The sequence below is a fragment of the Cladophialophora bantiana genome (genome assembly GCF_000835475.1).
Source record: "Cladophialophora bantiana CBS 173.52 unplaced genomic scaffold supercont1.12, whole genome shotgun sequence".
NCBI classification, from domain to species: domain Eukaryota; kingdom Fungi; phylum Ascomycota; class Eurotiomycetes; order Chaetothyriales; family Herpotrichiellaceae; genus Cladophialophora; species Cladophialophora bantiana.
In genome coordinates, this window is record NW_015971586.1 from 705,774 (window position 1) to 730,889 (window position 25,116).

The window sequence follows — 25,116 nt, forward strand, 5'->3', positions numbered from 1 at the left end:
CTCGTACATTGCTTCTATTTTCATCCGTCGCGTCTTCTTCACTTATCCAATAGAGCAATATGGGGTCTCTCACTCATCACCTCCGTCGGTCGAGTCTGGTATGGGTCCAAACCACCAGCGCCCATCAGGTACGGAGGAGTAAGTACCTTTTGTGCTAGCTGTCTGCACAAGAGATATGGAGTTATGCAAAAGAACACAAGAGGCCACGAGAGCCAGAAGTCATATTTTCCTCATTAGTCTAGCGATGTGACGAGCGCGTGCACTGCCGAGTCAGCCAAGTCGACGTCAAATGTCGATATCAGGACTACCAGGACCATCAGGACGGCTTGAAATCATCCCGGTCGAAGGTGAGTGAGGCCTCCCAGGTACAAACCAGCTCGGCCGAGTCACTATCCAGGGAGCATATTATAGCTTGGACGACTTCTTTGGAGTCTGTACATAGCCGACTTTGTTCAATTACTAGTTGATCTGCGTCTCGATCTTGTCTAGAATATCCTTCGCTTGCACTTCCCTCTCTTTGATCCGTGATGCATCTAGCCCACAATCAGTCATGTAATGCAACTCCCGCATTTCACCCAGAAATCAAACATCCCGCATCAGGCTCTATACAGATGCTATCCGAAACATGTGCAATGCCACCACTCATTCCCGTATCCGTGCATAGATGTACTGCCTGCCCCCTTATTCCATCTTCGCTGTCCCATTGGCTAATGCAATTGCGCGGGCGGCTGCTTCTTCGAATGAATCTGTGACAGGGGTTATTATCGGGTATCTGGTTCCACGCAACCCAGCGTCCACTTACCGTAGGCATCCAGCTTGAGACCACTTTCTCGTATGAGCTTCTGTCCTTCGGCCTCCCGGGTTCCCCGAATACGAACGACCACAGGGACCTGAAGATCCAAATCCTTGAACGCCATCAGGATTCCCCGGGCAATCATGTCGCCCAGCGTCAAGCCCCCAAAGATGTTCACGAATATGCACTTGACTCGAGGATCCGACGTCACGATTCGGAAGCCGGCCTTGATCGTGTCGGAAGTGGCTTTCCCGCCGGTGTCCATAAAGTTTGCTGGATGGCCACCTCGAGCCACCAACGCATCAACCGTGTTCATTGCTAGGCCAGCGCCGTTTACAATTGTGGCGAGCGTGCCCTCTCCCGCCAATTTCACGTATATCATGCCCTCTTTCTCAGCCTCGACTTCTTCACGCACCTCGCTCTTGATGTCCCTCAGGGCATGGATGTCTGCCTGTCGCCCCGAGCTTCTGAAGGCCGCATCGTCAAACCCGAATTTGGCGCCTTGCACTTGGAGACCTCCATCATTGTCAATGATGATTTTCGTCTGAAGTACAAAGGCTTCTTTGGACATGAAGATGTCGACCAGCTCGGCAATAAGTCTACCCAGCGAATGCCGACCATTTCCAGACACGCCCAAATGTGCTGACACGGTCTGAAGCATTGCATCTGAAGTCGCTTCATCCGTGCCGTATGCGAAAGGGAACTTTTTGGACTTGGCGAATGCTTCCGAAGGATCTGTGGTGGGTGATGCGATGATGCAAGGCTGCCGGGCCTCGCGATCAATGGAGATGGCAATGAACTTTTCCTGGAGTCCTGTTGGATTGTCGACGGTGGGTATGCCCCTTTGCTTCAACATATCAAAAGCCTGCAAAGGTTTGATGTATAAGCTACGCCATTGCTGGAAGGTGGCTTTCGTGTCCATCGGTCGAAGCCGCCTTCGCATGGTATGGTAGCCTCTTTTCTGCGATGCCGTTGAGGACCCTAATCTGCCGTTTACACCCGATTTCGACCGCTCAGCAAGTAATGCCTTCATGCCTTCTCCCAATTTCTCCGGATGGTCGACGACTTTCACTCCGACCTCTTCCAGAATCTTGATTTTTTGTGCCGCGGTGGCTTCTCCGGGAGCAGCCCATGCTCCTGCATGACCCATGATCCGGCCAGGCGGAGCCTCGATGCCTCCAATTACCGACATGAATGGCTTGGGGTTTGCAGTCCGCCGCTGATATTCTTTGATCCACTCTGCGGCCCTTAACTCAGCGCTTCCTCCGATCTCCCCGATCATGATGATGCCCTCGGTGTTCTCATCCTCAACTAGGACCTGGAAAGCTTCCGTGAATGTTGTTCCTGCAAGCACGTCGCCGCCCATGCTGATTGCGTAGGTCTGGCCCAGTCCCGCCCGTGTCGTTGAGGCGACAGCTTCATAGCTCAATGTGCCCGATTTGGCGACAATACCAACGTTGCCTTCACGAAAGAACGGCAGAGGTTGGAAGCCTAAGCGGCACCGACCGTGAACGTTGATGATACCCGGACAATTTGCGCCAACCAACCTCGTCTTTGACTGTGTCCGTAGCATTTGGTGTATTCTCAAGATGTCGTGTACGGGTATATGTTCGGCAACTGCTACAATGAGAGGGATCTCGTTCTCAATGGCTTCCTCCATAGCCGTAACGGTTCCATTTCCAGGGACGTAGATGGCGCTGGCATCGGGCTTGAGCTTCTCCACTGCCGCCCTGACAGTGGGCAGAACAGGTAGACCCAGATGCTCACCCTCCACTCCGGGCTTGACGCCGCCAACAATGTTCGTGCCGAACTCAAGGGATTCTTTTGCATTCATCGTGGCTTGGCGCCCGGTAAAGCCCTGATAGAGCACGCGAGTATGCTTGCCGATCTTGAGGTTGTTGATCGTGTCGGCATAGCTCCACCGCCGAGCAGTCGTCGAGAATGGGGCGACATTTCCACAGGTACCATGTTTGTATAGGACAGACCAAGAGGCTTTCTGGGATCTTAACCCCCTCGGCAAAATGATTCGGGTCATCCCACGAAAGCACGCTGAATGCTTGCAGAAGAAAAGTGCCAGGGCTTCGAGCCAAACACAAAGCTGGATATAACGATTTCGGAACTCCGAAAAAGCTCAATTGAAGAACCTGGATCAACAGCGAACCTCAGTAGCTAAACAAGAGCCAATACTCGGTATTGGGTGAGGAGAAATATATACAAAAGATTGGAGAAGGGCTCGTTTCCACACGCTCGGTTGAGTCTTCGGGTACGAAGAGTGAGGCGGGTGAAGATGTTCCGAGGTCGGAGAAGGCGCCATTGAGGAGGACGACATGAATCGAGACGCATATAATGGTGGCGCGGGTGTTTGCGGCCTGGTTTCCGAGACGCTAGCAAGTTTTCGAGAGGGAAGGAGCGTTGATGGGCGAGGCGAGATTGGTGGCTTGAGAGGAATTGGGGGCAGCAAGGGGGCGTACGAGGTACAGTACAGAGAATGCTATCTCGTACCTGGGGAAGTAATATCAGCCGGAATCTCACCTATCAGGCGAGGGGTATATGTACCTCGTACTGTGGCCCGGCTTACCGTATTGTCGAGTCTGGGCTCCTCGGCCCCTGTTGCACTTTTTCTCTTGCCTTCTGGCCTGCATCAGGGGATTCAACGGAAATGCGGGGTTGGTCTTACAGCGTCGCATGCCCCTTGGAGGCGCCACAGCCCGCCCAGCTTAACCAGAACGTTTCCATGCAGGGCGCCCCCAACGCCAACTGCCGCTTAACTTTGTGCTCCGCTTGCTATTCGTCTTTGCACATCCGTTGACACGAGATGTCTGAGGGATGGAGCTCGTTGCGGAGCACACTGTTCGTCAGAGGCATCGAGCATCTTATGACATCGATCGAGAGATGATCCGATCCTCTTGTTCCTGGAACATTGAGCCATATCCTTGCTCCTGACTATTTGTTTGCTCAGGTGCGCTCCTCCTCTGGCAGTCTTCCCCTTGCATGAGTATGTCGGCCCAAACATCCGTACAATCCAAGCTGCCAGGTTTACACTTAGACCTCCCTCCTAACCCCTCCATGAAGAAAGAAGAAGTGGTTGAGTCTTGGGAAGACGACGATGCTTCTTCGCCCGCCGAAGATGACTGCGACACTCGAACACCTGTCGAAGGAATGAGCTTCTCGTTGAAACCGTCCGAGTCCGCAGACCCTGCATTGCGTCCGCCGCCTCCGACTCCCATTGCCCTTGGAAACGGTGCACAGTACATTGACTGGTCGCCTGCTCAAGTTCTTGGGGGAGGCCGTCCAAGCACCAGGCCTTATACTCCTCCCGGAGCATCCACTCCACAGTCTGACTCTGATCGAGACCGACGGAGGCCAGAGAAGACCACAGCTGCCGCTAGTCGAATGATTGCCTCAGGGTTAGGGATGAAAGCTCCTAAGAAGACCGAGGAACAAAAACAATATGACCGAGCGGTTAGGGAACAGGAGATGAAACGAAGGAGTAAGGAGAAGGAGGAGAGGGAACGCGAAAGAGAGGCCGATGAAAAGGCAAAAGCCGCAGTTTGGGACGATTGAATCCTCCAGACTGTCGAATGGTTCGGGGAGGCCGAAAGGGAGAATCCAAAGATTCTGTGTTTGCGCAAATGTTCCACAATTTTGACGACTTCTTCTGATGTGTCGCTATCTCGCACTGTTGCTAAGATAGGAGGTGCATGCTCTGTGCAAAGGAGGCCAAAGATCCAGATTTCCATATCAAAGTAGGAAGTCTCAAGCAGTTGCATCAAAAGTGAGAGATATCTTGCCAGTTAGTTCAATCCAAAGCTGCCGCAAGACCAAGGTCGTCTCTGGCCTTTGGTTACCTGCACAGAATGTCCACTAGTGTCTGTAGCATAGTTTAAGTTCAGCAACCATTTTGAAGGGAAACAAAAGCAATTGTTTTGGGTTAGAGGGTAATGTGTTCTACAGGAAAGGATAGCACTCGGTACTTGAGATCGAAGGGGATGATGGTGTGAATTGTGGCCACCCTATGACGCACGTTGGTCACAAGGAAATGTTCGCATATCGAAATCTCTCTTACCATACATGGTATGTAGGCAGGACAACTGGCCTATATTTCCCTGGCATCACTCACTCAGTTTTTGTATTGTCAACTCGATTGCGATCTCTCAATTTGCATCTTTCAGATCCACCGCCGAATCATTGGCGAGGACCACACAATGGTGAATCCAGCCATGCAAAGTCAAGTTCTTTTGCGGTGCCAACGCTTACCATCAACCAGGGCCGCCTCGAAGACGATTTAAAGACAGACCCTCCCTGTCATCCCAGAGCGGTGAGTACTCCGTATGTCTTCTTGACATCCAGGGCCTCAGTTATCGCTGATGCTTTTTTTACTCAGTGTGCTATCCAAGGTGTGTGTCACATCGACGAGTCACTGGTAATATGTGCGAAGAGTAACCCCCCGTCAACCAGATTGTCTGCAGAAAAATAACTACAAAGAGGAAAAATGCCAATCAGCAATAGATGCCTTGTACGAATGTTGCAATGCTTTCTACAAGGACAAAGGAGACGATGCTAGTACAACCTCGTGTCCCAAACCCAAGCTGTTGAGGCTGAAGATGGAGCAGCGAGGCCAAAAGTGAAGCTTGAACATTCATTCGGCACGCGAGTCCCTTAGTATAGAGTCCATATGTACATAGTCCCGGCCAACTGTCAGGATGTCGCTAGAGGCCATGGTAAAGTATATGTAGCAACTCGATTTTTTCTACCTGAGCCATCAGTCCCATTTGGAGGTCTGGTCAGCTGAATAGCGAATGCCGAAACATACTCTGAGGCAATCGTGAGCACGCAAGAGATCCCGGAGGATCTGAACAAACATTGAATGAGAAAGGGTCTGTTCCGAGACTCTAATGACTACCTGGTTGACATTGGTAGAAGAGAAGGAGAGGAAAGAGGGAAAAAGAATTTCGAATCGCCATTTTCAAAACTTCACCAATAGCCTATTTGGGTTTAGCTTCTCGAGGAATCTGCCGCGTCGCGTGTAGAGCGCAAAGACCGGCATGTAAATTCCAAAGCTGTTGCAACTCCCGGCCCAACATCGTCCTATTGCAATTCCCGTCATTTAACAGCCCTCAGAAACAGCTCCTATCGAGGCGCAGAGATGGCCCCTATTACGAGATCTTCTGTCCATGGAAGGCAGTCCCAGGTAAGTCAACCACGCAGCTGCCACAGTGCAGGTACTGAACTCAATGACCAGTTGGACAACCGCAGGACCGTCGAAGAGTCCCATATGCGTGACCAAGACCAAGAGATGGCCGACCAAGACGAAGAAACGTCTGTTCACGAAGGTGCGACGAACCACAATAATTTTCTTCTCACTCAGCAAGATGTCCCGGACTCTACCACGCCCGAGATGCAGCCAGGATCCAACATGCTGATCGACACTCTAGATGCGCAGTCACCCTTCAGATCCTCTGCGCAGGAGATGCTTCGCCCTCTTCAGGACACTGCCGATCGTGTGAGCAGGCAAGTCGAGGAGTTTGCAAAGGCTCTAGACAGATTTGTGTCTACCCGAGAGCCCACCGATGAGTCTCTCTGGGAGGATGCCCTGGTCCTGTTAGAGCGTTACAGCAAGATTGCGGACATTCAAAAATCAAGGACAACTACGGAGGAGTCTGCAGGGGAACGGGAAAAGACGCAGCTCGAATCTGATTTGTGGATTTTGGTTAGGAACCTGCTATACTGCAATTCTCCGCCCTCCCTCAATGATGCCCAGATTGCCCGAGAATCGAGGTTGGGTGGTCTGCATCGCTACTCAAGCAATGTTGAAATCTGGACTGCATTCCTCGACTCCGATGCTGCCGCACAGGAGTATGAAACCATCCTGGCGTGGCTGCAAGAGAGGGCTGCCGAGACATCCCCTCCTATTGAAGACTGCACGCGCAGTCTAGCAGAGAAGTCGGAACGTGGAGATGGCATTTGGAGCGCCGGACCTATTTTCACACAGGCCGCCATTAAGCAGCAGAAGCGGACCCGAGTGTGGTCACTACCGTTGGAGCCTTCAAATCCTGGATTGAACCGAACCCACGTTCGCAAAGGCGACCAGAAACCTCTCGTCGCTCAGCTGGATCCTGATGCTCCAACTAGAGAGTCGGCTGTACTTCAAGAACAAGATGAATTCCACGAGCAGGCTGCCTGGCAAACATACTGGGAAATGCTGCGCAGGGGATACAACAATGGCCAGATTCAGTCATGGTTCGCGGAACGGAAAGAAGTCTGGCGCTATACAACCCTTGGTAGCTGTGGTCCACATGCTGAACAAATGGGGAATTCACCCTGGTTGCGCATTCTGAATTTTGCCTCAAATTCCGAATGGTTGAAGCGTTGCGAGATACTGGCTCACAATCCAGCTATCCAAGACCATTTTCAGAAAGCCGTTTATGGTATACTTTGCGGTGACGATGTGGCTTCCAAGTCTGCAACTAGAAACATTGATGACAATCTGTTCTCCATTTTCAATTCCCTTCTTATCCGGAGATACCAGCACTATCTTCAAGCCTACAGAAAGAGGTTGACAGACACGACCACCACTGAATACCGACCTCAGCCACCTTCCACCACCGAAGTCCAGCAGTATGTCGCCCTTGCTCAAACTAATCCAACCACAAAGGACGAATCTCAACAACCGCACAAGTTAATGGAACTGGCAATCGTCTCAAAAGATTTCGACAACTTCTTTGTGAACATGGGCAGGGCTGCTGCTCGTATCGCACATGCCACAGGTCAGGGATCCCACCTCATGACTAGAAGCGAAAACGAGAGTAGTGAAGTCGCCAAACTGAATGCTCAGGACCAAGACTGTGTCCGGATGATTGCCCATCTACAGTTATTGTTACGTTCTCTGGGCTTGTTGCGATCGTCATACGACGAACACGAATACGAACTTGAAAACAACATTGCAGCTTACATCGGACTGTTAGAACATTGGGGCAAGTGGCTTCTCATTCCTCTTTATGCATCTAAACTGTCCAAGAAGAGAAGCTACCACGTCCTGGGAGCCATTTTGATCAATGTCACAGATCGGCGTGAAAGAGATTTACAAGTAAAGCTGATGAAGCAATACAAGATCAACGTGTCAGAAGTCACCTACGGAATTTTCTCTCTTGCCAATTACTCGGATCTCCAGAAACTTCGAAGGTATAAACATGGTCCGATACCTGCCAGAATCACCGTCTTGGGTGGTTCGGGCAAGTTGGCACAGTACAAAATTCAACCTAGCTTGATGACAGGCGAGGTGGCTGAGGCAGACGAGAAGGCAGTGAGGAGCGTTGAGTGGATCCGATACGTTGATGCCGAAAACTGGGGTGCAGCTGCCTGGTCTGTTGCGGTACTCTACAAAGTTTTTTTGATCGAAGGGAAATTTATCGCCATGCGCCAGCTGCTTGATCGCGTTCGTCTCTCGGAGATGTCACTTGCTGCCGTGGGGATGAACCTGCATTTCGCCGACGCAGATCCACCGATAAACACCGTTGAAAACGAGGCAGAGATGGATGAAGATCGTGTGACTCCCATGAGCAGCCCGACTAGGAGGAGAAAGGCAGCTAACTCAGACCATCCTTTGCTGAGAGCTGGGACTGATCGGCAAACGCTGGCGTTAAAATCACTGATTTGGAAACAACTGGAACAACTTGTAGCCGCCATTGATGCTTTGGACATCTTCCAAGAAGTGGCAGACGGTCTCGAACAGTGGGTAGCCCTGTCTCCGAATTCTTGCCGACTGAAGCTGACAGAATAATACAGACACCGAACAAACCCCTCTGTTGCACGAAACTACAAGCGCGACTTGAAGCGGGCTCTGGAGCAAGTTCGACAGGATATGCTCCCACTATTTGACAACGACTTTCTTTGCCAGCCTCAAGATGATATGGAAGCCGTGGTCCTGAACGATATACGCAACCACTACATCCCCGAATGTATCCTCGCCTACAACAGCGCTTTGTGGTTTGCAGGCCACTTCTCTTCTCGTGCCTGGCTTGTTGAATGCATGACCCTAGCCCAAGTGATTGCGGAGACTCCCATGCTAACCAACGCCTTTGTGGAAAGTGGAAGAATGAAGGAACTAGTTCGTGCATTTGCGGTTGACAGCCAAGCGCTCCTGCAAGCAACAGAACAAGGTGCTTCTGGTGGTGCCGGGGCAAGTGCCGGCCGAGCGAAAAAGATCAAGACGGATAAAGGGAATGCAGATATCTGGAAGGTGTCGTGGAAGGAAGAGACTGGACCATTGGATCTGGACGCGATGGACTAAAACACAATACGACATGAGTGCACTACCACTCTGCTGTGAGTGCCATAAAGAAGAGAGAACTGGCAGGGAGAATATGCTCCATGGTGAAGACACCAAAAGCTTTGTAGCAAAGCACAGTGGGATATCTCCCTTCTGACCATCTGCTTACTTGCATGTGTGACCTGCGAAGCTCACGCCTTCGTCGGGATTTGGCCGTGTTAGAATATTTTCATTCCGCCTCCTTTCGATCTGGCCATGGTCAGAGGCCGATCAATTTAATACTCCATTTGTTGTCTGACAATGTCAGAAGAACTTCAAGAGTTCACTTGATCTGCATTCTGCAATATCAGAACCAATATCGTCGTCAATGCTAGCGCCAGCAACGACATGTTTCGGTGTTCCTTCGGAAGGAGTGATGGTGACAAAGATGACGCCGCTGGACAAGGCTGAAGCGAAACGGGATCTTCTCCTTGCACGCGACTGCTGATCGCGCCGTCTATTCCCAAGCAGGACCATCACAACACACGACACACCAGCTTCATCGACTGGTTCTATGGTCCCGTCCAGCGTCGTGCCTCCACTCTAAACCAATCTGGGCTTTGTGTACGGATCCCCCGCTAGCCTTTAGCGGTAGAGAGGAAAAGTCGAAAGCTCATCCCGGTCGCTAGCCATGTCCGTCAAGATTGAAGAGCCTGGTGCTCTCAAGAAGATAGAGGAAATCGTCTCCTCCGAATCCGAATCCGATGGCCCGGAGGACTCTGCATCCATGACTAGCAATGCATCGACTTCGACGCACACGCTGGAGGAGGCCATCAATTCAGCCAACACGATGCGTCTCAGGACGGTCCTCCTCCAGATGTGCCATGAGAACGCCGTGTGCAGATACCTAGCCGGCAAGGCGCTCATGGTGCCGGCGCAAAACGCCGAACCAGACCCGAAAACGGGCATGAAACGCCTCCGCAAGGTGTACGAGATGTGCTGCCAGTACAGCAAGGAGTACCAGGTCGAGAGGAACGAGAAGGTCAGGGACTCTGCGCGTATCATTCTGGTAAGTAACCAGCCCTTCCCTTCCTTCTGTCCCTCAGTTCTTCCTTTGCCCACCAGAAACTTGAAGTTCAAGACAAACACCCGGTGCAAAGTTGGCGTCCAAGTGTTGTTAGTGTTATTATTACGATTCTCATGGGCTATATTAACCTGGGAGAAAAATTAACAAACTGGCGCAGGGTACAAGGAGGTGGATTGCAACTTGCACTTCTGGGATGACCACGACCCGGACTGTCATGGTGATCCAGGCTCCTTTGTCGACGACCCTGATTACCAGGAGGGGTTCATCTGGGACTGTTGCGACGAAGACGGCAATGCTGAGGGATGTGAGACGTCACGGCACCGGCCGACGAGGAGTGTCCGGGCGAAGGATTGAGTGCGATGATCCTCTGCATATGAGTGTTTAGGATGGCCCCTACCCTTGCCTTGACTTGCCTTGACCCACCCTGTTTTGGCAGAGGTTGGTCCGTCGATCCTGAACCTCTGAAAAGAAAGACGCTCGAGTGGCGGATGCGACCTATGTAGCTTGAGTCTCCATTGTCAAAGTCGAGCGAATGTTAGTTCCGGGTGGTAGAGATTGCGCCAGCAGGCTCCAGGCGTTCCAGAGCGCTCGACCAAAGTAATTCGAGTTCCCCTGGTATAACTCGCAAGCAGGTGCGAAACCCTCATGGGTGGTCGCCCACAGTACCTCAGAGAGACGTCTAGTATATGTAACACGCGAGCAGAAATCTTCGATGCCTTGGAGGGCCCTGGCTGTCTACCACGTTGCTGTTTTTGGGGAGGGGGGGGGGCCGGCGTCAAGCATCTTCTTGACCGGGAAAACTGGTCGATACTTACTGGGTGGGAATCGGGTCCAGACCCGGCGAGTTCGGTATTTCTTCGAAGCAAGCACAAGGGCCACCGTTTTCTTTTCCGCGGAGATCGAAGAGAAAAATGCAACGTCGTGGATTCTGGGGATTCGTAGGCGGCAGGGCGTGGCCTCTGTTAGTAGCAAGGACAGAAGAGAAGATCAACCGGACTACATGAGCCAGCCCTGCCCTCGACGGTCGTATGTTTGGCCACCAAGGTCCCAATAAGCGGACCAATAGATCGTTTGACACGACATTGTAGGTAGGCGTCATGCTGGTTGTGCACATGGCTGATTGCTTGCCTAGTTAGAGCGGATGTGGTATGTAGTCCTCCGGTCTAATCAAAACGTCGAGTTCTTTTCGGAGTATTGCCTTTTCCTTCCAAGCGTGGCCGGCTTCCAAAGCCTGAAAGTGGGAATTGTTCATGACTCAAAGCAGCCGAACGAGGTGGCAGAGAGTCAAATACAGGGCGGGAGGCGGGATATCGCGGAGAAACGAACGAGAGTTTGTTACTAAGATTTTATCATGGTGTTGAAGACTCGTGCGTCGTTGTAACGCCATCATGTCCGGATGGCTGTGAACAAGACACACCGCTGGCGAACGAGTATAAAATCTACCTGAGGGCATGTCACGCTGTCCTCGAAGCGACCCTGATTCCAAGGCAGCCCACTGTTCTAGACTGTCTTACTACACGCGGCCCGATTCAGCCTGTTCCCCCCCAAATCCACCCCCCTGAAACTATACAGCACAGCCTTGTCATCTGCGCAATTTACCCGATAATCCACACTGGCCTGCTTCAACCGTCAAGATCTTGCCAGCAACAATGTCTGACAGCGACAAGACCTATGGTTTCACGGCCCTTCCGGCCGATCAATCGCAAGACAAGCCTATAACAGCTAACCCGGAGGCTATGGCTATCTCATCACTTCAGCCTCCAAACACGGCGCTTGCTACACGCGTTGACGGGTACGTCAAGTCTAAGCTCGATGCTGACACCTACCGCCACAGTCTGCGCGTGTACAGCTACGGCTGCGCCATAGCAAGGCAGTGTTTTCCGGAGTTTGAGCTCACGCCAGGCTCCAAGCTGGACGAAACTTGGTTCTTGACCGCCATGCTGCATGATATCGGCACCTGCGACGAGTTCATGACGAGTACTCGCCTCAGTTACGAGTTCTTCGCCGGCATCCATGCTTTGGATCTCCTGCAGAATCCAAAGGTATCGGGAGGAGACGGTGTTGCCCCTCGAGAACAGGCGGAAAGTGTTGCGGAGGCTATCATCAGACACCAGGACGTTCAGGAAAAAGGGAATGTGACCCTGGTTACCAGATTGATCCACTGGGGAACACTGCTGGACAACATTGGGGCCGTGAAGGAGTTGGTACACCCAGACACCATCGAGAACGTGGTACGGGAGTACCCTCGCCCAGGGTGGAGTGGGTGCTTCAAGAGAACGGTAGAGAAGGAAAAGAAGTACAAGCCGTATGCCATGGTTAGCCGCATTGAAGGATTTGAAGAGCTAATTGCCAGAAATGGAGCTCCTGGCGGGCTAGTGGCCAAATATGACTAAACCTATGGTATCTGAACATGACTATGCGAGGTGGCTTTGACGAGACCATATCAAATGATGGAGATATTTGGAAAATGTCGCATTCTTCGATCTCTTCCGGCCGTGAGTCAAGTTCGACGAAACGTGGAAGGTCGTGATGGGTAAAAGAAGGGACAAAGTGATGCCTGACCACCAGAGTCCGTCAAGTGCACCCAGCCAATCGCTATATCAGTGTGTCGGCGAGTCAAGAAGGCGACAGGATCAGAGTTGACTTTGCTTCCCCGACAACATCCATTTCCCGCCGGGTGCCTTACTTTTGAATTCACCTGTACGGACCGAGTTTGTCTGCTCCAGACATGAGGCGATACTCCATCAAAGGGGATAGAGGAAGATCAAGGCGTGAGAACTAGATTGGGCATTTCCAGGTCCCATCATCGCCCAGCTTGATAGCGCTTTCTTGGATGTTGAAGGCCAAGCCCAGTAGTTTCATCAACAATCCTTTGCCAATTCTGGCGCAAATTTCGGGACGGCGAGTGGTTTCTTAGGAAGAGCCACGTGTGAGGCCTTGCGAGGAAGAATGGCCACCGAGAAGAAGAAAAGAAGAAGAGGATATGCAACGAGTCGGCGTTATTTGGCATGCATCTCGCATTGCTCTTGCGTTAAAAAGGGAAATATCAGAACCCTGCCACTTCACCTCAGCCACTCTTTGTTGCTCCGTCTGTACCTAATACTCCATAGTATGCGCACCCTCGCGCAGCGCGTATACCCAAATCATCCTTTATATGGGGGTTGCGTGAGCAGTGGAGGCTAGTGAGGCGAACCAAATTTGACGGGAAGGTGATAGGGAGATCAAATAAGGAGGATTTTCATCGTCCGCCAGGCGTAGCCTGTAGTCTCGTTCCCCGAAAGCAATACCAACTTCCTTAGGCCGAGCTGAGGCGACCAGGGGGGCTGCCTGATGGAGAAGTCTTAGCACAGTGGCAGTGCAAAGCCTCGACCACCCATTCCCAGATGCGATTGGAGAATACCCTCCTACCTGCAGAGGGCGCGAGAGGAAGCGGGGACAGAGATGAGGGTTTTTTCGATCCATGGTTGCAGCACGTCAGATGCATTTGCCGCCGACAGGCGCTGTTGAGGCAGGGAGAAGAAGTGATATCACACTCAGTGACGGGTGTGAGGGAGCAATGTTGAAGGAAGCGGTGCTTGACTCCACTGAATCTGGATGTACCGTATGTAATCAGGTACCTGACAGCGATGACAGCGGTGACAGCGGTGACAGTGGTCGGTCTCTGAATCTCCGGTGAGAGCAGAGGGATTGAGCAAGACGGAGCCACTTGAAGCCCAAGGATTTTCGCCTGCAAGAAGCTTGGCGCCCTCGCGGTAGCGTCCAGGCTGGGCAGGTGGCAGGATGCCCGCATTTTAGGGCCCGGGTTAGTGGTGGGCTTGGTGGTTTAGGGGCCTCGGGGCCTTGTTTAAGTGGCCTAGTGGCCTAGTGGCCTAGTGGCCTGGCTCCGACCTGGGGCCTGGGCCGTTGTCAAGATTCCATCACTGAATCTCCATCCAGACATGGTGATCCCGGAGTGTTTGTCCACAACCTTCACGTATTTTTCCCAGTTCATTCATGGTCCTGCTGCTGTCTTCACACCCTTTCCTTTGTACATACTCGCCTTCTTAACGTTGCCCGCTTTCTTCTCTTTCATCCTCCCGTTTTCTTCTATGGACCTTCCTGTTTGATCGTGAGCCTGTGAGCCTGATCCGCCCACCCTCCCCTTGTTGCCCCCTTCGACTGCCAACCTGTACATTATCCCGCATCCGCCTCAGCCTACCCATGGTAGCCTCTCTTCCCTAGCCAGCGCGGAAGCTACGAACCTCTCTTTCTCGGACGGGTCGGACTGGAGCATTATTTGCGGCATTGGGACTTGAGAAGTCCGTGGTTTGAGCGTGACTTTTGTTAATTCACCAATCTGTACGTGCATTGCCTTGCCACCTCACGTCTGTCTCTTTTTCCATGGACCCATTCTCACTGTTTCGTGATACCCAGTTCATCTTCAGATAATTCCAGCAGCCTACATAATATCGTCATCTATTTCTTCTGCAGGTCGGACTACTTTGCCGGTTCACAACTTGGCGCCGCTTCTGGAATTGGCCGCGTTCGAAACTCGCGGCTCCTAAAAGACACGGACGAGCTGGGCAGATTGCATGCATACTCCTCCAAAGTGGCTCATATACCTCAAGTTCTACCATGTCTTCACCTGATGGGCAAGACCCAGAATCGCCACAAGCGGTCCAGCAGCGACCCCGTGCTCCAACAATTAGTATAGATGATTCTGCCGTCAATCCATCCCCCTCCGAGGAACCTCCCAGTGCAGTTTCCGATAGACCTAGTCCTTTACCCCGAATACAAACGTCTGGACTTGATTCTGGACCGACGCTATCCTCCCCGTTGTCGGTATCCCCAACCGATGTTCGACCATCCTCTGACACGCGCGAGTCGCGCCCAACCTCTCCTCATAATGTTTCCTCTCCCAGAGCCCAGTTTCTCGATGGTTCTGCCCACAACTTTCTTGCTGTCCCCGGCTCAAGGGCGAGGGCGACATCAATGGAGTCTCAAAATTCAGCGTCGACTTCCGAATTCGGGGGAGATACACAGATCGCTTCGACGACTTCCGGAACAGACGATTTACGCAAGAATTCGTTGGCCAATAACGATGATGTGATGAACGATGAAGATGCGCTGCGGCCTGATCCCGGGACGGAGGCGGATTTTGTGGTGGAAGACAACAAGTTCGCGTTTAGCCCCGGACAGCTGAATAAAATGATCAACCCTAAAAACCTAGCAGCGTTTCACGCTCTCGGAGGCCTGAGAGGTCTGGAGAAGGGTCTGCGGACTGACCGCAACAGCGGGCTCAGTGTAGACGAAGTTGGTTTGAGTGGCACCGTCGACTTTCGGGAGGCGGTTCAGGCAGGCGCCGAGGCCGAGCAACGCTACGGCACTGTGAAGAGGACAACTACCTCCAACTCGATAACAGCACCAGCCAAGATTTCTGAAAATTCTTTTGCGGATCGTAAGCGCATTTTCAAGGACAACCGGCTTCCGGAAAAGAAGGCCAAAACTTTCTGGCAGCTCGCCTGGATTGCCTACAACGATAAAGTGCTGATTCTACTTTCTGTCGCTGCTGTCATCTCACTGGCGCTTGGTATTTACCAGACTGTCAATCCTGCGCCTTCTGAGAAGCACGAAGCTAGGGTCGAATGGGTCGAAGGCGTGGCAATCATGGTCGCCATTTTCGTCGTAACTTTCGTGGGCGCACTGAACGACTATCAAAAGGAGCGTCAATTCATCAAACTGAACCGCAAAAAGGAAGAACGGTTCGTGAAAGTCATTCGATCCGGGAAGTCTCAGGAAATTTCAGTTTATGATGTGTTGGTTGGAGATGTGATGCATCTCGAGCCAGGCGACCTGATCCCGGTGGACGGTGTCTTTATCGAGGGTCACAACGTGCGATGCGATGAGTCCTCGGCGACCGGCGAATCCGACATTATCCGCAAAACGCCAGCGGACGAGGTCTATCACGCGATCGAGACCCATCAGAATTTGAAGAAGATGGACCCGTTCATTCTATCCGGTGGTAAGGTCGCCGAGGGCGTCGGCACGTTCCTCGTCACTGCAACCGGTGTCAATTCCAGCTATGGCAAGACGTTGATGTCGCTACAGGACGAGACTCAGACAACGCCTCTCCAAATGAAACTCAATGTTCTCGCCGAGTACATTGCAAAGCTTGGTTTGGCTGCCGGTCTCTTGCTCTTTGTGGTGCTTTTTATCAAGTTTCTGGCAGAACTCAAAAATATCCAAGGAGGTGCGCAGAGCAAAGGCCAACGGTTCCTTCAAATCTTCATCGTTGCAGTCACCATCATTGTGGTTGCGGTGCCAGAAGGTTTGCCTTTGGCTGTCACACTCGCCCTTGCATTTGCGACGACGAGGATGCTAAAGGACAACAACTTGGTGAGACTCCTGCGAGCTTGCGAGACTATGGGCAATGCTACTACTGTGTGCTCCGACAAGACTGGAACATTGACACAAAATAAAATGACGGTTGTCGCCGGTACATTGTCTACCGCTTCTAGATTCGGCGATAAACAACAGCCTGTCAACTTTACGACTGAGAGTGATACAAAGGTCTCAGGTCCCATTGTGGCTGCTAATGATGTCTCCTCGACCGAGTTCTTCGCGACACTCTCTCCGGACACTAAGTCACTCCTCAAGGATTCGATTATCCTCAACACTACCGCGTTTGAGGGTGAAGAAGAAGGCAAGAAGGTGTTTATCGGATCCAAGACCGAAACAGCTCTGCTTACATTCATTGTCGATCATCTTCCAGTCGAATCAATCGGTGAGGAACGAGCAAACGCTGATGTTATTCAAATGGTTCCCTTCGACTCTGGCCGCAAATGTATGGCTGTCGTCATCAAACTACCAAATGGCAAATATCGTATGATGGTGAAAGGAGCTTCTGAAATCCTCATATCTAAATGCACTAGAATCGTCAGCGATCCGACAAAGGAGCTGGTGGATACGCCGATAACCTCGGATCAAATCGAAACATTGAACGGCATAGTCAGCAATTATGCGTCACGATCTCTGCGTACCATTGCTCTTCTGTATCGGGATTTCAATGAGTGGCCACCGCGGGGAGCCGCTCTTGCGGACGATAAGAAACAGGCAGATTTTGATAAAGTCTTCAAAGACATGGTCTTCCTGGGGGTTGTTGGTATCCAGGACCCTCTTCGCCCGGGTGTTGAAAGGGCTGTTCGCGACTGTCAAGTTGCCGGTGTGTTTGTACGCATGGTGACGGGTGATAACATTATGACCGCCAAGGCGATTGCGACTGAATGTGGTATCTTTACACCTGGCGGTATTGCTATGGAAGGACCTGTTTTTCGAAAACTGAGCTCAAAGCAGCTGACACAGGTGATTCCACGCCTGCAAGTACTCGCCAGGTCGAGTCCCGACGATAAGAAGCTGCTTGTGAGCCATCTTAAGAAGCTCGGAGAAACCGTGGCTGTCACTGGTGATGGTACCAATGATGCACCCGCGCTCAAGGCTGCAGATGTTGGCTTCTCGATGGGTATCGCAGGAACCGAGGTCGCCAAGGAAGCGTCGGCTATCATCCTCATGGACGATAACTTTGCGTCAATCGTCAAAGCCATTTCCTGGGGCAGAACTGTCAACGATGCTGTCAAGAAATTTCTTCAGGTGAGCCTCCGCTGTCGCACTCGGTCACTAACCTCAGGCTGACAAGGGCACAGTTCCAAATTACGGTGAACATCACCGCAGTCTTTCTCACGTTCATTTCTGCGGTTGCCAATGATGACGAGAGCTCTGTGCTGACGGCCGTCCAACTTCTGTGGGTTAACTTGATTATGGACACTTTCGCAGCTCTTGCCCTTGCCACGGATCCCCCTTCGCCTTCCGTGTTAAAACGACGGCCGGAACCGAAATCGGCACCATTGATTACTGTCACTATGTGGAAGATGATCATCGGGCAGTCAATCTATCAGCTGGTCGTGACATTGGTCTTGTACTTTGCTGGAAACAGTATCCTGTCCTATCAAACACAACATGAAAAGGACCGACTTCAGAGCACTATCTTCAATACGTTTGTATGGATGCAGATTTTCAACCAGTACAAGTGAGTAGATTTATTTCCGGCCCTATTAGATGAGTGGCAGACGCTAACGATCTTCAGCTCGCGGCGACTGGATAACAAGTTCAATATTTTCGAAGGAATCCTTCGCAATTACTGGTTCATTGGGATTCAGTTCATCATCATTGGAGGCCAGTGCTTGATCATGTTTGTCGGTGGACAGGCATTCTCAATCAATCGAATCAACGGGCCACAATGGGGATACTCCATTGTTCTGGGTGCACTTTCCATGCCGGTGGCAGTCATTATCCGATTAATACCTGACGAACTGTTTGCGAGACTGATGCCCAATCTGCCACGGAGAAAGAAACGGGGTCCAGAATTTGTGCTCGAAGATGACGAAAAGGTGCAATGGAACCCAGCGTTGGAAGAGATTCGAGAAGAGCTGCAATTTTTGAAGAGAATCCGTGGGGGCCGGATATCAGAGCTGGCTTACAAATTGCAGCATCCACGAGACACGTTTATGCCGCGGTCACGCAGCCCGTCTCGTTCACGATCTAACAGTGAACTACCGCAGACACCAGAAGGAGATGTCGTAGTAGAGACAATGACGGGGTCCCCAATCACACTTACCCCGGAAAGAGCAAGACGACGGGCAAGATCGAGTTCGAACTCAGTCTTCGGACCTGCCACGGCAATGGCTGGTATCATCGCAGGAAGCGTCGCTGGGGGATGGTCGCCGATTGAGAGGCGACCTGAAGAACTCGAGACGGTGCGCTTCACCCGAGCTCGATCTCATTCCGGCGTTGAAGGGACAAGCGGGATGGAAATCCATCCGGCAACGCCAGCAGACGACCCTGTTTTTGCCCGCTCGGGGCCCAGGGCTGGCATACCTCCCAGCCAAGACCCTGATTTGGCTCCGCACTTCGAATATGCACCGCCGCATAGCCCTTCCTCGCGGTCGAAAGGCTCACACTCGCGACATGGGTCTTCTGCGTGAAATGTGGACCAATGCCTGTAGTTGTTTACCCCCCAGGGAGGATTCTACTTCGGCTAAAGACGCCACGTATCGAGGATCGAGCCACCACCAAGTGACAGGGAAGAGGGCACCTGACAGCTATCTATCTGCTTGGATGAATCCACCCCCCATGTTCAGAACATCGAACCGGAGATTGCAAATGTAAACAAGACCACGGATCGCCAGAGCGGAAAGTTGGGTCTGCATTACAGCGAACTCGGCGACTCCGACGAAGTTGCAGCGATTACAAGGCTGAGCGGGAAAAGGAGGCCGCAAAATCTCTGCACTGTCGCATGTTCCGGATCTGACCGGACGGCCGTAAATTTGGGTTGAGGAATAGATAATTCAGGACTGGGATAGTGGGAACAAAAGGAAATACGGGATACGAGAGCCTCGATGAAGGCGAGCTGAGATCAAGGATAACCTGCAGAGACAGAGGACTGATCCGGCCCCTGTACAACACACACGTAGGACATGGCACTTCTCACCGCATGTCGTCTTATCAATACAATCATGGGATATGACGCGAATCAACAGTGCAGCATGAGCACGCAGACCCTCCTTCACCAAGCCCTCCTTGGCACTCGCATGTGCAAGGTACTGGGACTTGGAAAAGAATAAAAAAAGGGGGTTCTGAGGAAGACTAATCGTCCGTCTTTGCCCCCGAGGCTGGTCCGTGAGGCTGTGAGCCGAGGCAAAATCAGCAACATCCCAGGCAGCATTTGTTTCCCAAGTCGCTTCTGTCGCCGTTGCCAATCGAACCAGGCATTTTTGTCCCCAAAACTCCACCTGCGCTTCCATCATTATCTCATCGCCCTCGCTTCGTCGTATTCGGCCGGTCACTGGCGGGCCGTTAATCGCCTTTTTCTTTCTCCTGGATGTCGGGCAGTTGGGGATCAATGGCTCCAGGGCGGTCTGCATTAAATAAAATCGGGCTTTGCGTCCCTCGCTCAACGTCTTTCCTCAACCCGCGACCGACCAGGAAAGGCTTGTCCACCTGCCCATCTTGTTCGTCTTTTGCACACACGCGCTTCCTGCCGTCACTCGCTCATAGGCCGATCCATATTGCCACTGGTTCTTCCTCATCGGCGGCGTCAGCGACCACTCGAGGAAAGGCTTTTCGACATCCAAGTCTGATAAAGGGAACTGCCTGGAGTCCGTATTCTACAGGTGAGTCACGCCAGGCCCTGTGTCGACTGTGACGGACCTCTGACACGGACGCTGCAGTTGTCGTGCACAACAAAGGACAAGCGCGCGTCCGGCGGACCATCAGCTTCCTCCTCATCAGCACCGTCTCCTTCGCGGTCGGGACTTATTTTGCTGTCACCTACGCCTCCCCCCTCCCCACGGCCCTAATCATGGGTTCCATGCCCTCGGACGTCGAAACCCTCTCCCTCTACACCCCCGACAATGACTTTGCGCGCGAAGTCGACGATCACATCAAGAACTGTGCCCTAGCGCAATCCTTGCGGGCTAATCCAGATTTTGTCGAGTCGAGACCCCATCTCAAGATTCCCGAAGAGATGAGACAACACAACCTGACCGCGGGGACGTTGTCGGGGCCAGGAATGATTGCGGTGCCGCCATACTACTTCAACGAGAAGGGCGGGAAGTCCATGGTTCAGATCTTCTACGTCGGAACTGATGTTTCAGGGCATCCGGGGATCGTGCACGGAGGGTTTTTGGCCACCATGTTGGACGAGGGACTTGCGCGGTGTGCATTCCCCGCCATGCCGAATAAGGTCGGGGTGACGGCCAATTTGAACATCAACTATCTCAAGCCGACTATGGCGGGACAATTCCTGGTGTTGAGAGCCACGACCACAAGAGTCGAAGGCCGGAAAGCGTGGGCGGAAGGATGGATTGAGAGTCTAGAAGTGGCCGAGGGAGAGGAACCGGTCAAGTTGGTCGAGGCTACGGCGTTGTTTGTTGAACCCAAGCATGCAAAGGTACGTTCGTCTTGATATACACGTGATCCTTGACCGGTGGAGGGCTGAGACTGACGATCCCATCCTACAGGTATTGAAATCTCTTTACAGGGTGACACCAAACTGAGAGGCCGACCCTGCCCGAAATCGTTTCTTTGATGTTTCAAGACCTCGGGGTCTTCAAGACGCTTCCAAGAGGGTCACAAAGCGCGGATAGAATTTGCAGCGTGGAGTACATCGCGGGGAAATTTGGTCTGGCTGGAGGGGGGATGGTAGATCTTGGGAATATATTCAGTCAATGAGAGCGATTTCGAACAGGTGTGCAAGATGGCTGGCGGCTTGCCAACAAGGCTGCGGGCGAATTGGCACATTTATAGATGTTTGTTTTGGCCCCTTGATACGGATAGAGGGGTAATATATACTGTGTAAAGGTTATGTACTGGGTTGGAACAACGAAAAATCAGACAGATTGGCTATCGCATTTACTAGCCGCAAACATTTCCGCCGTCCATCCAATACTGTATGAGCACTGTCGTGCTTGTGCTGTCAAATGTCGCAAAGGGCCATCGAGATCCCACATGCTTACTGGGGAATCCTTCCGCCGGCGGAATTGGAACACGCTCAGGGAAACGCGAGTTGGGACGGATTCTGCTTCTCAGTTGCCGTTTTAAGGCCAAGGCAAACAACCTAGGTTCCAGTGAGATTCTCCTACTCGTCCACGTCCGATATATCCCCAGGACGAAACGCATCTAGACTCCACCGATGGGGGAAATGGCAGATGGCATACATATCGGTGGCATGACGATCCGCCGAAGTCGTATGATGGATGGGATACATAGTGATTACCCCAATGCCCGCCTTTATGTGGACATTCCTTCCCTCCTCGCGGCTGACTGCCATGTTTCATGATGCCATATGACCTCTGCTGCTGAGAAGCTTTCCGTGGTGTTTCTGGTGGCTATTTTTCCTGCCCTGGTTCCCTGCCCTGGTTTCCTCCCTGTTGGTCCGGAAGGTTCGATCGCCATGGGGGCTCTGGGGCTCGTCCGGAACAAATGATGTTCCAGGCAAAAGGCTTCGTTGCAGAATCGATGACCAGGGCAGGTGTGTTCCCCTTGTACCTCGTAGTGCCGAGGAAGGTGTGGTGATGCTGGTACGCGGCAAGGTGGGGCCTTCGCTACACCTTTCCCGAACTGCACAAATCCCTTCGCTCGCACTAGCCTCATATGGAAAAATGGAGGAAGCTCACCACCACATGCCAATCATCACCGACCAACCCGGGACGAGATAATAAATCCCTGGGTGTCTAGACGCCGATTTCCGGCGGGGGAGCTTATGAGCTAGGCTATTTTTGGGATACGGATAGCGAGGGGGGAAGGTACCTGGTATTTGGTTGTTTTGAGGGGCAATTGCGAAGTGGCTCCTTTCACTTTGCTCTCTTTATAAGACGCGGGGTAGTTCTGTCCCTTCCCGCCATGTCTTTTGCTCTTCTCTCACCTTCACGCACTTTGTTTCGACTGTCCTTCTTCCTCACCAGACTGACAGGATCCACCGCAACCATGGCTTCAGCTAAATGCCCCATGAGAGAGTCCAATGTCGGCGGCGGCGGCACTCGCAACCGCGACTGGTGGCCCAATGACCTGAGACTCAACATCCTCCGCCAGCACACTGCTGTCTCCAACCCCATGGACAAGGACTTCAACTATGCACAAGCCTTCAAGAGCTTGGACTATGAAGCAGTCAAGAAGGATCTCCACGCCCTGATGACCGACTCTCAGGACTGGTGGCCGGCAGACTTTGGTCACTACGGCGGTCTCTTCATTCGAATGGCCTGGCACAGTGCCGGTACCTACCGTGTTGCCGATGGCCGCGGAGGTGGTGGTCAAGGTCAACAGCGCTTTGCCCCCCTCAATAGCTGGCCCGACAATGTCAGCTTGGACAAGGCACGCCGCTTGCTTTGGCCCATCAAACAGAAGTACGGTAACAAGATCTCCTGGGCCGACCTGATGCTCCTCACTGGCAATGTCGCCCTCGAATCCATGGGTTGCAAGACCTTTGGCTTTGCTGGTGGCCGCCCGGACACGTGGGAGGCTGATGAGTCCGCCTACTGGGGTGGTGAGACCACCTGGCTAGGCAATGACATTCGCTACGGCCAAGGCCATACCGGGATTGAGGGCGAGGGCGTCGTCGATTCTGATGAACATAAAAAAGAACACAAGGACATCCATACCCGTGATTTGGAGAATCCGCTCGCAGCCTCACATATGGGCTTGATCTATGTCAACCCAGAAGGCCCGGATGGCATTCCCGACCCTGTCGCTGCCGCCAGAGACATCCGCACCACCTTTGGCCGCATGGCGATGAACGATGAGGAAACCGTTGCCCTGATTGCTGGTGGCCACTCCTTCGGCAAGACCCACGGCGCCGCTCCTTCCGAGAACGTCGGCAAGGAGCCAGAGGACGCTCCCCTGGAGCAAATGGGACTGGGATGGGCCAACAAATATGGTTCCGGCAAGGGTCCTGACACCATTACCAGCGGTATCGAAGTCACCTGGACCGGGACCCCGACCAAGTGGAGCAACAACTTCCTTACTTATCTCTTCAAATATGAATGGGAGCTCACCAAGAGTCCCGCTGGCGCCAACCAGTGGGTTGCAAAGACAGATGACTTGATCATTCCAGACGCGTATGACGCCAACAAGAAGCACAGGCCAACCATGTTGACAACCGACCTTTCCCTCCGTTTTGACCCAGCATATGAGAAGATCTCGCGTCGTTTCCTCGAGAACCCGGATCAACTTCAAGACGCCTTCTCCCGTGCCTGGTTCAAGCTCTTGCACCGTGATATGGGTCCACGGTCCCGCTGGCTCGGTCCCGAGATCCCGTCCGAGGTCCTCATTTGGGAAGACCCTCTCCCACCCGCCAACCATCCCATCATCGATGAATCGGACATTACCAGCCTGAAACAAAAGATTCTGGCCACCGGTATTAAGCCTGCCGAGCTGATCACTACTGCCTGGGCATCGGCTTCAACCTTCCGCGGTAGCGATAAGCGTGGCGGCGCCAATGGTGCTCGCATTCGTCTCGCTCCCCAGAACAAGTGGAAAGCAAACAACCCCCAGACGCTGAGCCAAGTTCTGGGCGCTTTGGAGAAGGTGCAACAGGAATTCAACAGCTCTGCAAGTGGTGGCAAGAAGGTGTCGCTAGCCGATCTCATCGTCCTGGCAGGTTGCGCGGCCGTTGAGAAAGCCGCTGGTGTCCCTGTTCCCTTCACTCCTGGCCGCACAGATGCTACCCAAGAGCAAACCGATGTCCAATCTTTCGAACACCTTGAGCCTTTGGTTGATGGATTCCGCAACTATGGCAAGGGAACATCCCGTGCCCGAACTGAGCACTTCCTCATCGACAAGGCACAACTGCTGAACCTTTCTGCTCCCGAAATGACAGTGCTGGTTGGCGGCCTTCGTGCTCTCAATGCCAACTGGGATGGGTCTTCGTACGGTGTCTTTACCAAGCGCCCCGGTCAATTGACCCCCGACTTCTTCGTCAACCTCCTCGACATGGGCACCGCCTGGAAGGTGGCCAGTAACGACGAGGAACTCTATGAGGGCTTCGACCGCAAGACCGGCGAGAAGAAGTGGACTGGTACCCGCAGTGATCTTGTCTTCGGTTCACATGCTGAGTTGCGTGCGATTAGCGAGGTGTATGCCAGCGCTGGCAACGAGGAGAAATTTGTCAGGGACTTTGTCGCAGCTTGGAATAAGGTGATGAACCTGGACCGCTTTGATGTCGCATCCCTCCAGGATCCTGCAAAAGCGCGTCTATAAGCGAGAATGGTTTTAGGTCAAAGGAGATGGGGGCTGTTGCAAATAGCGAGGAGAAGTTGTCCCTCTATCATGTGGCTCGAATTTGGGCAGTCGACCAGTTCGATGGCTTAGCAAGCTCAATGGACTGCAACCGCATGACGTAGCAATCAAAATGTACTGGTTCAAAAATATATCTGGGGAAGAACAGTGTAGAGGAGTTAA

At 52.5% G+C, this 25,116-nt stretch overlaps 8 protein-coding genes across 8 annotated transcripts; 7 read left to right on the top strand and 1 right to left on the bottom strand.

Annotated features, from left to right (window-relative positions):
- Positions 1–761: 761 nt before the first annotated feature.
- Positions 762–2,828, bottom strand: Z519_08159 (uncharacterized protein; the record flags this gene model as incomplete). Its single annotated transcript, XM_016765887.1, has 1 exon — positions 762–2,828. The coding sequence occupies one exon, from the start codon at positions 2,826–2,828 to the stop codon at positions 762–764; it is 2,067 nt and encodes a 688-aa protein (XP_016617932.1).
- Positions 2,829–3,790: 962 nt separating this feature from the next.
- Z519_08160 (uncharacterized protein) lies at positions 3,791–4,357 on the top strand (the record flags this gene model as incomplete). The annotated part of the gene is made up of 1 exon (XM_016765888.1): positions 3,791–4,357. The coding sequence occupies one exon, from the start codon at positions 3,791–3,793 to the stop codon at positions 4,355–4,357; it is 567 nt and encodes a 188-aa protein (XP_016617933.1).
- A 1,582-nt stretch (positions 4,358–5,939) lies between these two features.
- Positions 5,940–9,083, top strand: Z519_08161 (uncharacterized protein; the record flags this gene model as incomplete). The annotated part of the gene is made up of 3 exons (XM_016765889.1): positions 5,940–5,984; positions 6,036–8,524; positions 8,579–9,083. The coding sequence occupies 3 exons, from the start codon at positions 5,940–5,942 to the stop codon at positions 9,081–9,083; spliced, it is 3,039 nt and encodes a 1,012-aa protein (XP_016617934.1).
- Positions 9,084–9,732: 649 nt separating this feature from the next.
- Positions 9,733–10,482, top strand: Z519_08162 (uncharacterized protein; the record flags this gene model as incomplete). Its single annotated transcript, XM_016765890.1, has 3 exons — positions 9,733–10,110; positions 10,167–10,200; positions 10,286–10,482. The coding sequence occupies 3 exons, from the start codon at positions 9,733–9,735 to the stop codon at positions 10,480–10,482; spliced, it is 609 nt and encodes a 202-aa protein (XP_016617935.1).
- A 1,295-nt stretch (positions 10,483–11,777) lies between these two features.
- Positions 11,778–12,521, top strand: Z519_08163 (uncharacterized protein; the record flags this gene model as incomplete). Its single annotated transcript, XM_016765891.1, has 1 exon — positions 11,778–12,521. The coding sequence occupies one exon, from the start codon at positions 11,778–11,780 to the stop codon at positions 12,519–12,521; it is 744 nt and encodes a 247-aa protein (XP_016617936.1).
- Positions 12,522–14,742: 2,221 nt separating this feature from the next.
- On the top strand, positions 14,743–19,145 carry Z519_08164 (calcium-translocating P-type ATPase, PMCA-type; the record flags this gene model as incomplete). The annotated part of the gene is made up of 3 exons (XM_016765892.1): positions 14,743–17,754; positions 17,808–18,190; positions 18,248–19,145. The coding sequence occupies 3 exons, from the start codon at positions 14,743–14,745 to the stop codon at positions 19,143–19,145; spliced, it is 4,293 nt and encodes a 1,430-aa protein (XP_016617937.1).
- A 917-nt stretch (positions 19,146–20,062) lies between these two features.
- Z519_08165 (uncharacterized protein) lies at positions 20,063–21,127 on the top strand (the record flags this gene model as incomplete). Its single annotated transcript, XM_016765893.1, has 2 exons — positions 20,063–20,333; positions 20,391–21,127. 2 exons carry the CDS (start codon positions 20,063–20,065, stop codon positions 21,125–21,127), a joined length of 1,008 nt encoding a protein of 335 aa, XP_016617938.1.
- A 1,520-nt stretch (positions 21,128–22,647) lies between these two features.
- Positions 22,648–24,915, top strand: Z519_08166 (catalase-peroxidase; the record flags this gene model as incomplete). The annotated part of the gene is made up of 1 exon (XM_016765894.1): positions 22,648–24,915. The coding sequence occupies one exon, from the start codon at positions 22,648–22,650 to the stop codon at positions 24,913–24,915; it is 2,268 nt and encodes a 755-aa protein (XP_016617939.1).
- Positions 24,916–25,116: the final 201 nt, after the last annotated feature.